General features: G+C 37.8%; 2 protein-coding genes across 7 annotated transcripts; one reads left to right on the plus strand and one right to left on the minus strand.

Moving 5' to 3' along the window:
* Positions 1 to 21: 21 nt before the first annotated feature.
* LOC105699702 (26S proteasome non-ATPase regulatory subunit 5) lies at positions 22 to 1,997 on the minus strand. Its single transcript, XM_012424901.1, has 2 exons — positions 1,765 to 1,997; positions 22 to 1,566 (listed from the first exon to the last, which is right to left on the minus strand). The coding sequence occupies exons 1-2, from the start codon at positions 1,944 to 1,946 to the stop codon at positions 234 to 236; spliced, it is 1,515 nt and encodes a 504-aa protein (XP_012280324.1). The 5' UTR covers positions 1,947 to 1,997; the 3' UTR covers positions 22 to 233.
* On the plus strand, positions 1,471 to 10,437 carry LOC105699677 (heat shock 70 kDa protein cognate 3). 6 transcript variants are annotated; one of them, XM_012424887.2, is made up of 11 exons: positions 2,530 to 2,779; positions 3,531 to 3,735; positions 4,170 to 4,317; positions 4,387 to 4,606; positions 4,710 to 4,942; positions 5,019 to 5,244; positions 7,242 to 7,338; positions 7,531 to 7,951; positions 8,032 to 8,397; positions 8,506 to 8,909; positions 9,045 to 10,437. In XM_012424887.2, the coding sequence occupies exons 2-11, from the start codon at positions 3,614 to 3,616 to the stop codon at positions 9,694 to 9,696; spliced, it is 2,889 nt and encodes a 962-aa protein (XP_012280310.1). In that variant the 5' UTR covers positions 2,530 to 2,779; positions 3,531 to 3,613; the 3' UTR covers positions 9,697 to 10,437. The 6 variants fall into 6 exon arrangements, with proteins under 6 accessions (XP_012280292.1, XP_012280285.1, XP_012280276.1 ...); XM_012424869.2 differs by lacking the exons at positions 2,530 to 2,779; positions 7,242 to 7,338; positions 7,531 to 7,951; ... (1 more) ...; positions 8,506 to 8,909; positions 9,045 to 10,437 and adding an exon at positions 1,471 to 1,601 and having other exon boundaries at positions 5,019 to 5,699; XM_012424862.2 differs by lacking the exons at positions 7,242 to 7,338; positions 7,531 to 7,951; positions 8,032 to 8,397; positions 8,506 to 8,909; positions 9,045 to 10,437 and having other exon boundaries at positions 2,500 to 2,779; positions 3,577 to 3,735; positions 5,019 to 5,699.
* The last annotated feature ends 1,003 nt before the right edge of the window (positions 10,438 to 11,440 follow it).

Below are 11,440 nucleotides of genomic sequence, written 5' to 3' on the forward strand. Positions count from 1 at the left end.
AGTGGACAGCAGAACTTGTGATTCATGTAAATAAGAATTTATTTTATGTTTACATCACCATGGTCAACGATATATTTTTAGTTTATTTAAAAATACTACGTGAATTAAATTACACTTTTCATATCGAATTCCACAAATCATAAATTAATGTCCATTTTGTAGGTATGTAGGCTTCATAATCGCAAATATAAGTGGTTCAGAAGTAGGTTTAGTGACAAAATAGTAACTGCTTATCACACAGCACCCTCGGTGGTAACGCTGACATCTGTCTCCACAAAAAATGGTCCTTCGGAAATAAACTGTGCAAACCTCTGCATAGTGTTTGCATCGAAAATGTCTGGCTCAGCTTGCGATAAAGACTTTATTATTCCATATTTGATTTCCTTGCATTCTTTATATGTTTCAGTGTTCCTGTCCAGCAGGAACTCCGTAAGTCCTGGGTAACCAGCTATGCATTCTTGTCCCCAGGTTTGCGACGCTATTACAGCTAACACTTCAAGACTCGCCTGTCGAATATCTGAGAACGGTTGTCTACAGAGAGGAATTATGATGTCAAGGGGATCCTCTCCAAGTAAATCAAACCACGATTTGGTGACCGTTAGGATTCTGTTATCTTGCTCAGGTTTCTTAACATCAAGAATCAAAGTAAGACAATTCAGAGCACAAATTCTCAATTCTGCAGGTGAATCTCGAATGAGCTCCGAGATTTTTTTGATTGCATTAGGCATGCAATCGCCGAACGATTCTAATGCATATTTTCCTTCAACATTTGAACATATGTGTCCTAATGTATCAAGCGCATCCGATAAAATTATTACGTCTTCGCTATTCAATACCTCGAATAATGCAGTTACAACAGCTGGATATTTCGACAAAATCTCGTTAGGCTTATATCTAGTAACCTTTCCAAAGAATTTCATAAGACCAGGAATCAAAAGATTTGAGAGAGGATTTTCATTGGCACTCACTATTTTCTCTGAAAGTTTACTCAAAACGTTCTGTGACTCTAAATAGTCTAGTCCATCTGACGTTAACGCTAATTGAGTAAGAAGTTCTAAGGCATTAAGTTGAAGAAGTACATCCTCGTTATCTAAAACTAATAATAAACTGTACAATAATCCTGATTGAGCAGAAGCTTCTAGGGCTTCCTTAGATTTCATTGATACAGCTATAATAAACTCATAGATTCTAAAGCTAAAGGTATCATTTTTTGCCAATAACCTCCCGAATACTCTTAACAATTGTCCAGAGTACAGAGTTTTTAAACCTTCTGGAGTTTCTCCAACTTTTTTTATAATTTCTAATGCCAACTGAGCAATCTCTAAATCTTCTTCACCAATGGTTTCAGCTATCGTATACAACATCTCGGAATCTTTAAGCAATTGCGACACTCCGGATGGATCGGAGACAGTGCGCAGCATTTCTTTCAATACAACGGTTTTAACGACCGAGTCACTGTGAGTTATACATCGGCAGAATGCGGCTGGGTAACGTTGGTGAACCTCTCCGGCATCCAATGCACCGATGAAAGAATTCAAAACATCACATGTCCGTTCAACGACTTCCCTAAAAATAAACTGACCTGAATGTTTTGATCAAAAGTAAATGGATTTAAAAATAAAACTAGTGGACTTTTTGGAGATCTTTACGTTGAACAATTTCAGTAACAATTGCAACTTATTTACTATTGAAATAGTTCAACTTTAAAATTTGAATTTAAATGACATTAATAAAATTAATAATTTCCTTAGTCATCATACTTACCTATCGTTTGAGGTTAGCTGACAAAACAGTTGAAGAAGATCAAAATTTCTTGCCACTTCCTGGATTTCTCGTTGATGTACGGTCTCGAGTTTAATCTTCACTTTTGTTAGAATATCTTTCTTTGCGTTAATATCGCGCGTCTCGACAAGCCGGTTTAATCTCCCGCGAATAAAGTCAGCCATCGCTGCGTCGCTTGCTCGCTTGAATTCGGTGCGCTCCGACTGCAACGCAAGTCGCCAGCAGACGACACTACGCATCCGATGACACGAGAGCGTTCCTAAACTTACCTTGGAGTAGTTTGCGGCAGCATCTTATCCTTTTCTCTCTCACATATACTTCTTTTGATCATGAAAGACAGATAGAATCGTGAGATACCCAACGGAAAGTTTTCGAACACACTATACTGTACATAACCTAATTTACTCTCCCACTTAATTCTTCGAGAGACCAGGCTGTCTCTCTTGCACTAATGCTAAAAACTTGTAAGACAAGGACGCTTCTATCAAGAAATTCAGTACAGTTTCGTGCCAAATACATTTTTGGTGATATGAAAGTTTTCAAAAATTCTAGTAACCGCTCCTTAGACATACCCTCTTGTTAAAATAATTAATTACAAACGCAAATGAATCCTAATGCGATTACATCATTGAAGGCAAGATAGTTCGTAGTATTTGATATCTAAAGTGGTTCAAGGAAATGCTATATAGGTCTGAGTTCCATTCGACCGCACTTAGTCTTGCGTTTGGTTCATAATTGTTAGAGAGGTTTTATCTTTTTTCGGTCATTATTGAAGATAATGTGTGCTTTTCTATGTATTTGTGAAGTTTACAGTCATTGAATTCATAGTTTACTCTATTCCACTGTAAAACTACATTTTCAAGCTACACATCTTTAAATAAGTTTGTAACATAATATTGCCTTTCCCCTGCCTTCTCTTATATTCTCTCTACTACATTTGTCACCGATAGAGAAAAGTTTCTAATGTAATTGAGAAAACTTCTGTGGGAGTTTTGAAGTTAGTATTTAAACGTCAATATTACTGCCAGATGTCTGATAACGCAGTCAAAGTACATTCAGTGTTTAACAACGTAATCAAGTTTTCCGAAATTAAAGAAAATATATCGCAACAAGTATTTATACGAAATATAAAATTACAGGTTTGCATTTGACGCTTATGTCGCAAATACTGTGTGAAATAGCCTTAATATATAAATGGCGGCAACAGACAAGTTTTAAATTTCAATGCTAATTTGCGTATAATCGACGCGAGGACGCATTTAATAAAAATCAATATTCTGAATGAACACTTCGTTTCGGATTCAAATTTTCTCGAGAAAAATGTTTTATTGTTACATATGTATATTTTTACTGAAATATTAATATCCTTTACCATTACTTGAGTAGAATTTTCGGTGCGTTAATGAAGAATCAGCATGACATTGCATCATGCGTTATTACAGCACATTTTAATAATTTTTGCAGCTGATTATTACAATTTAATTTTCCTTACTGACAATCGTAATACATGCTCCTATTATGGAAAAATGCAAACAAAATTTATCGTATGATAAAGTTGTCATTGTTTATGAATTTCTTCTTTAAGAAATGTCTCGGAAAAGTATTAAAAATATCCTATGCGCTGACGCGGCAGATGAAGTTAAATTTCGATTTAAGAACAGTATTAAATATGCTACGCGGAAAGAACTTTTTGTCATTAAGGTGAATGGCAACTTTCTCAACAGTGACGATGAATCGTCGCTTTTCAGAATTGAGTTCAGCTGAGTCACAGAGAACTTGTGGTTGAAACTTCAGGTGAAAAGTTATTTAAGAAAGAATTCGAGAATCAACAATGACTGAAGTTGAGGCAAGGCATATTCTCCACAGTGGAATTTTTCATCCTCTCTTGAGACAATGGCAATCTCCAAATGTGGAAATTACAGCAGATAATCTGATGTACCCTATTTTCGTCTTGTAAGTATGCGACATAACCTTTTAAGGAACGCGATTCAACTATTTCATTTCTTTACGATCACGTAATCTTAAGATAAAGATATTTTATGCCTCTTCTCATTGGCATAATTATTTATCTGCAACATTATGTCACCGAAATATAAATATAGTGGATATTTTCATTTTTAATCCATCGTAGCCTTATTACACATAACATTAAAACTGCTTAACGGAAGAGTTTAAAAAAAGTGAAAGTTATACGTTTCATTAATTGGATTTCATTTTAGAATTGAGTAGCGGTTGTATACTCCTCTTTAGGAGTTATTTATTTATAAAATGAGTCTTAGCTTTTCACCTACATTTAAAAAATTGAATATGAATTATTATGTTGCCATTTATGATGAAATTATAGAATTTTGTTTATGGAGTAAATAGAAAAAGATATGTTTTTGTAGAGATGAACCTGATGCAAAGGATCCAATTGCTAGTATGCCAGGAGTATATCGTTATGGAATTAATCAGTTGAAAATTATATTAAAGCCTCTTGTTGCTAAAGGATTACGGTCTGTGCTGCTATTTGGAGTTCCAAATCATTTAGAGAAGGTAATTTTTTCTATTATTGATATATTATGCGTACAATAAAATATGGGCATAAGTTGTAATTTATTATAGGATGGATTCGGTAGTAATGCTGACAGTCCACAGAATCCAATTGTCCAAGTTGTACCAAAATTAAGACAGTCGTTTCCTGATCTCGTAATAGCTTGCGATGTATGTCTTTGCCCTTACACGATTCATGGGCACTGTGGTATTTTAAATATGGATGGCAGTATAAATAACGAGGCCAGCATCAAACGAATAGCTGAAATAGCGGTTGCATATGCTAAAGCTGGTAAGAAAAGAAGAACTAACGAACTCAGAGCATGATAAGTAATAGTACTAATTTACATTTTTGACATGTGATTATTTATTTATGGGACAGTAAACTGTTATAGGAGCACACATTATAGCACCTTCAGATATGATGGACGGTAGAATTGGTAAAATTAAGAAAGGTTTAGCTGCTGAAGGATTTTCAAACAAGGTTGCAGTGTTATCTTATGCTGTTAAATTTGCATCTGGATTTTATGGTCCTTTCCGAGATGCCTCAAAATCAGCCCCACAATTTGGAGACCGTAAATGCTATCAGCTTCCACCAGGCAGTAACGGATTAGCGAGTCGAGCAGCGGTAAAGCTTTATTTCAGATATAGTTAAATCAATATGTTTTATTTATTGTTTCCTTTAATTTATATCTTCATTAAAGGCCAGAGATGTTGCAGAAGGTGCTGATATGCTTATAGTAAAACCAGGATTAGCATATTTAGACGTACTTAGGCATACGAAAGATGCTCATCCAGAATACCCAATGTTCGTATACCAGGTTTCCGGAGAATATGCAATGCTTTATCATGGTGCTAATAATGGGGCTATCAATTTAGAAAATGTGTTACATGAAGTATTGTTATCAATGCGAAGAGCTGGAGCAGATTGCATAATAACATATTTTGCACCTTTAATTTTAGAAATGTTAAAACCAAAAAGTAAATATTGATCGATCATAGAACCTCATTATAGACATTTTGTAGTATATTTATTTAATTAAATAGCAAAGGGAATAGGAATAATATATGCATAAATGATTATATCAAATTATCATGTATAATAATAGGTAAATGGTTTATTATGTTGTAAGGGTACAATTAAGTGCTCTAAATGTTTAAATACATTGCACCTTTCATTCTTTTCATTACTTTTGCATAAACAAATACCGTGCTTTTATGTAAACAAGCGTGCAATGACGCATGTACGAATATACAACATATATTGGTTACAGTACTGGCCAGTACTTAATTATTTTGAGGTATTAACACTCTTATCGAAATAACATTTTTTTCAATGTAGTTATGCGAAAGGTAGAAGAGAATGAAACTGTACCCTATGAAAACTCGTAACACGTTTCGTCACTTCCATCCCGTTAGACAGAACCTCCCACTACGTATACCAACGGTTTCTGGCAACATCCTTCTAGAATTTTTAACGTCGTGTGTATCAAACTGTACCCGATGACGCGTGCGCGATAAATTCATACATAAGAAACGTCAGAATCTGGACAATCTTTCAGCTATCTAAAAACGCAAAATTGTGCACTTTATCCGATTATAACCGAGTACGTACGATAAAGCGTACGATAGATACCTGTTAACTATCGTTTTCGAGAAAAGAAATAAATTTGAAAATCGATAAGTGCGATGACCTTATCACCGCTGTATATCGGAACTTACAACTTATCGCAAAAGATGACAACCTCGTGCCAACAGCCGACGCTGGCAAGAGAGAAAAGTATCCGGGAGACCCACATATGTTTCCGTATTTTGCGTCTTTGTCACTCTCATTTGCATAACCTAAGTCCGGTCTCCCGAACGGTAAAGTGGGAGCAGGGTATTGGGCGTAGGTTGCGCAAATCAATTTTCTTCGAGAACCCTAGAAAATATCCACGTGTTACGGAGCCGGGTTTAGACCAATGGTAGGCGTACTCGAATATTCGAGAAGAAGGCCGACGCTCAGACGTGGGCCAATCAGCGGCGGCCAACTGTAGCCCCTTCGACCAATCAGAACGCCGCTTCTCGGTCTCGAACAAGTAGCGCGACCAATCACAGCAGGCCACGACGAAATTTTCCCGTTAATATCTCGGCGCTGAATTCAGTGTCCAGTCAGTCGGTTGCAGGCACTTCTGGAACGTGTAGGAGAATATTCGTAATTGAGAGTAGTTCTGTGTTCACGAAGACGACGTTCCAAGTATACCTTCGCATTTGGTAAATACCAATTTCATTAATAACCAATGTTTATTAGAATAACGGGCATCGAGTGATACTTTGAGAAAGGGAGCGTACAAAAGTACTTCGTCTTTTTCCCTTACGCGTTCATTTAACTGTGCTTTCTTCATTCTTCTTATCTCCCGACATTGACCTCGCTGCATCGCGTAAATTGCATTTAGATTTTTCATATTTCAACATCTTTTCCCAGTGTATTGACGTGTGCATCAGATTTTCAGGAATTTTGCCGGTTATCTGTCTCTGTGGCTTGTTACTGTCTTGTAGACGTTCGGTATTCGTTATTCTATTTCCTTGGGTATTGAGGTATTGGTTGTACACGTCTTCATAAAATTAATTTAAACAATAACTACATATTTTTTCAATTATTCCTTGTACCTAGTGAAGTATTTAAGGGGGCAGAGGGTAGTCCGTTAAGTCCCCTAATATATCCAAATTATTTTTAGATAGCCAGAATATTCTATGGAATCTGATAAAGTATCTTTCCGGCTTCTATTTTATCCAAGTTTCTTTGTTTGGTCATCCTAATAATGATAGTTAATTGGATAAATATCAGACATATGTTGCAGAAAATAACGGGATATTTTCTGTGTTTCTAGGTAAAGTTTTCTAAGAAGCAGGAAAGATGAAGGGAGCATTTGCTCTGATGGTGTTAGGCTTGGTTGCCGTATTGGCAACGGCCAAAGAGGAGAAGAAAGAAAAAGAAGACATCGGTACAGTTATAGGAATTGATTTGGGTACCACATATTCATGGTAAGTCATTTAATCGATTTTCCATTTAGCATTGTACAAATTTATTAGGATTTTATGACAACCAAAAGAGTTTGTATATATCTCAAATACTGTGTATCTAACCCTATGATGGTTGTAATTATATGATTATAACGTTTTTACGATACCCATTGTAATTTCAAATAATTTAATCAAATTCATATTCATTTACAGTGTTGGTGTCTACAAAAATGGGCGTGTTGAAATTATCGCAAACGACCAAGGCAACAGAATTACCCCATCTTATGTGGCATTTACTGCCGATGGAGAAAGACTGATCGGAGATGCTGCAAAGAACCAACTGACGACAAACCCAGAAAACACGATCTTCGACGCAAAGCGTCTCATTGGTCGTGAGTGGTCGGACAGTATGGTTCAGCATGACGTGAAGTTCTTCCCTTTTAAGGTTATTGAAAAGAACAGCAAACCAAACATCAAGGTAGCAACCTCTCAGGGAGAAAAAGTTTTTACCCCTGAAGAAATTTCTGCAATGGTGCTGAGTAAGATGAAGGAAACTGCCGAGGCATACCTAGGCAAGAAGGTTACTCATGCCGTTGTCACTGTACCTGCATACTTTAACGACGCCCAAAGACAAGTAAGAATGATTTAAAAGGATATGTTTTTAAGGGAAATGGAATTGCTTTCAAATGTCTTAATTTTTTATTTGTACTATAGGCAACCAAAGATGCTGGTACAATCTCTGGACTGAACGTCATGAGAATCATCAATGAACCAACTGCAGCAGCTATTGCCTATGGTCTGGATAAGAAAGATGGAGAAAAGAACGTCCTCGTCTTTGATTTGGGAGGTGGTACTTTTGACGTCAGTTTGCTCACTATCGACAATGGAGTATTCGAAGTTGTTGCCACAAATGGAGACACTCACCTTGGAGGAGAAGATTTTGACCAGCGTGTGATGGATCACTTCATCAAGCTCTATAAGAAGAAGAAGGGCAAAGACATCAGAAAGGACAATAGGGCAGTGCAAAAGCTGCGTCGCGAAGTAGAGAAGGCCAAGAGAGCCCTCAGTTCCAGCCATCAGGTATATTTTTAAATCATATTTACTATAATTTTTCAACGAGCGATAAAACTCGAATCTGTCGATGAAACAATGTACAAATGTATTAACCATAATTTATCTCCGTTATAGGTGAAGATCGAGATTGAATCCTTCTTCGAGGGTGAAGATTTCTCCGAGACTTTAACTCGAGCGAAGTTCGAAGAGCTGAACATGGATCTTTTCAAGAGTACAACAAAACCTGTCAAGCAAGTTCTCCAAGATGCCGACATGAGTCCTAAGGATGTAGACGAAATCGTTCTGGTAGGAGGATCGACGAGAATTCCGAAGATTCAGCAAATGGTTAAGGAATTCTTCGGCGGAAAAGAACCTTCAAGGGGTATCAACCCTGACGAGGCTGTTGCATACGGAGCTGCGGTACAAGCAGGAGTTCTTTCCGGAGAACAGGATACCGATGCGATCGTACTCTTGGATGTTAACCCACTTACCATGGGTATCGAAACTGTTGGTGGAGTCATGACTAAACTCATTCCAAGGTAATTATTGTTACTTAACTTTAAAAGTCTGCTTTTCTCGAACAATAATTCCTCAATTACCGTGCACTTTTAATTATTATTGTACCAATCATGTTTGATCATGTGACAATTCTAATCATATGCCTTATTTTTCAGGAACACCGTAATCCCAACAAAGAAATCTCAGATCTTCTCAACGGCTTCCGATAACCAGCACACCGTGACGATTCAGGTGTACGAAGGAGAACGTCCGATGACCAAGGACAACCACCTTTTGGGCAAATTTGACTTAACTGGAATTCCACCAGCACCTCGAGGCACTCCTCAAATTGAAGTTACCTTTGAAATCGACGCGAATGGTATCCTGCAGGTATCCGCCGAGGACAAGGGCACTGGCAATCGAGAGAAAATCGTAATCACCAATGACCAGAACAGGCTCACCCCGGACGATATCGAAAGAATGATAAGAGACGCTGAGAAGTTCGCCGATGATGATAAGAAATTGAAGGAACGCGTCGAGGCGCGCAACGAGTTGGAATCGTATGCGTACTCGCTTAAGAACCAACTGGCCGACAAGGATAAGCTCGGTGCTAAAGTTAGCGACGCCGATAAAGCAAAGATGGAGGAAGCTATCGAGGAAAAGATCAAGTGGCTCGAGGATAACCAGGACACCGACCCGGAGGAGTACAAGAAACAGAAGAAGGAGCTCGCTGATATCGTCCAACCTATCATAACGAAGCTATATCAAGGGACAGGTGGTGTTCCGCCAACGGGTGGCGAAGACGACGATCTCAAGGACGAACTTTAATTTCCAGAGAAGCATATAAGTTTGTTCGTTCTAGACTGAAAAAAAAACCGCTTCCTTCGGGCAAATCCTTGGAGAATTAATACGCCAGGCGCGATGGGTCGTGTAGGGTGCAAAAGACTGATCGACGTTTGACACGTGGTCGTCGCTCGGCTAAGTTACGTTTTGCGACGGAGCGTGGGTGACTTATATTTAAGTTAGTCACGGAAACTGGCATCTCAGTCTTCAACTTGTCCGTTAATCTCGCCATTGAGCCGCGTATTTACCCCAGATTTCCAACATCATCGGTGCGTCTTACAGGACCGGGAAGAGAAACGTCTGTAACGACGACGATCGGCTTCTCCTCGGACAGCGACGTTGTCCGAGGGTTTTGCATTTCCAAACTCCCGTCAAAGACTCCATGTCGTTAATTTATTTTAGTCGTTTTGTATTTTTCGTCATACGAGTAATCGAGTACACAGTTATTATTGTAATCGCGACGTATGCTATGTAAAACATGTATCCTCCATAAGGCGTGGATACGTGATAATGTGTATGTGGTGGGAATGAATTTTGAAGCGAGTACTCTTGTTACTCTAAATACTGTGTATCGTACCATGTACAATACTGGTATAGTATGAATTGCGCGAGTGAGGTGTGTACCGTTAACACGAGATAACTAAATAAAAATTTTTCCAATAATTCACTTCTTGGCATCGATTACACGCAACTTTATGCGTAATAAAAATCATTGTCAATGTTTAATATCCGATAACTGAAATGATTGTAAGTTACCTTGACTTTCACCGATAAAAGACCGACATAAGAAGCATCGTTAACGTACGCGTTAATTGCGACTGATTTCTCTCAACTCGCTACTCTACTTTTTGTATAGAAGGCATTTGTACCGTCCTTAGATAATTTTCTTTTTCTTTTTGTATCGTTTTCGACGGTTCATCAAGAAAGTTTATCGCTTAAGGTGAAGTGAAACCCCCTTCAAATCAGTCGATTCGAATACAACATTTAGTTTTAAGGGTATTGGACCAAACTGTCCGAAACTTTGACAAATCACTCTTGATCATCTAAGAATTGTCCTGACACATTCAAAATTTGGATTTTTTATAAAAGTTTATTAACTCAGCCCAGACCAGAACCAAAATGGCGTCGAGCTCTCATATTTTGATCAATATACAATTATCGAAGGCTCTGATGTGAGAATTTAAAGGGTCAGGACAATTTTACGACAATTTGGAACACTCTGGTAATCGATAAACTCGCATTTGAACGGAATAACGGCAAAAAAAGTGTTGTATGCGCTTCTATGCCAAAATGATGGTAATACGAGGTCTTGCAGTGAAAGTTTAATTTACTTGGAAATCACAGATGGCGCAAGGGGTCCCTCTGCAGTCAATTAGGGCCCCGGAAAGCATGAATCCAGAGGATTTCTCGAGTTTTACTTCGATTTCTTGATGTTCATTGTACGAAAACGACAAGTGGAGTATGCCATTTTCTACAATATTCAATATAATTCGACACAGCTGTCAATATAAAAACGAACATCGGCAAAGTAAGCATTTAGAAAAATCTTTATCGACGTCGATCAAGTTCCTCGACGTGTTTTACTTCACCTTAATCGACAAAGGGGTAGAATTATAACGAACTCGGCAGCTGGGTTCAGATAGATTTATTTGAGGATTCAGTTTCCAGTTTTTATTCGTAACAGAGGTGCGCAGAATTTGTAAATATAATTAATCTCACATTGCGTTAG

This window comes from Orussus abietinus, unplaced genomic scaffold (genome assembly GCF_000612105.2).
Source record: "Orussus abietinus isolate OABI.00-Male unplaced genomic scaffold, Oabi_2.0 scaffold66, whole genome shotgun sequence".
Lineage (NCBI taxonomy): Eukaryota > Metazoa > Arthropoda > Insecta > Hymenoptera > Orussidae > Orussus > Orussus abietinus.

Coding starts and splice junctions, on each gene's coding strand:
- LOC105699702 (XM_012424901.1), bottom strand. CDS start 1,946: ATGGCTGACTTTATTCGCGGGAGATTAAACCGGCTTGTCGAGACGCGC. Junction 1,567..1,764: donor CAGCTAACCTCAAACGATAG/GTAAGTATGATG, acceptor GTTTATTTTTAG/GGAAGTCGTTGAACGGACAT.
- LOC105699677 (XM_012424887.2), top strand. CDS start 3,614: ATGACTGAAGTTGAGGCAAGGCATATTCTCCACAGTGGAATTTTTCAT. Junction 3,736..4,169: donor ATGTACCCTATTTTCGTCTT/GTAAGTATGCGA, acceptor ATGTTTTTGTAG/AGATGAACCTGATGCAAAGG. Junction 4,607..4,709: donor GGTTGCATATGCTAAAGCTG/GTAAGAAAAGAA, acceptor AAACTGTTATAG/GAGCACACATTATAGCACCT.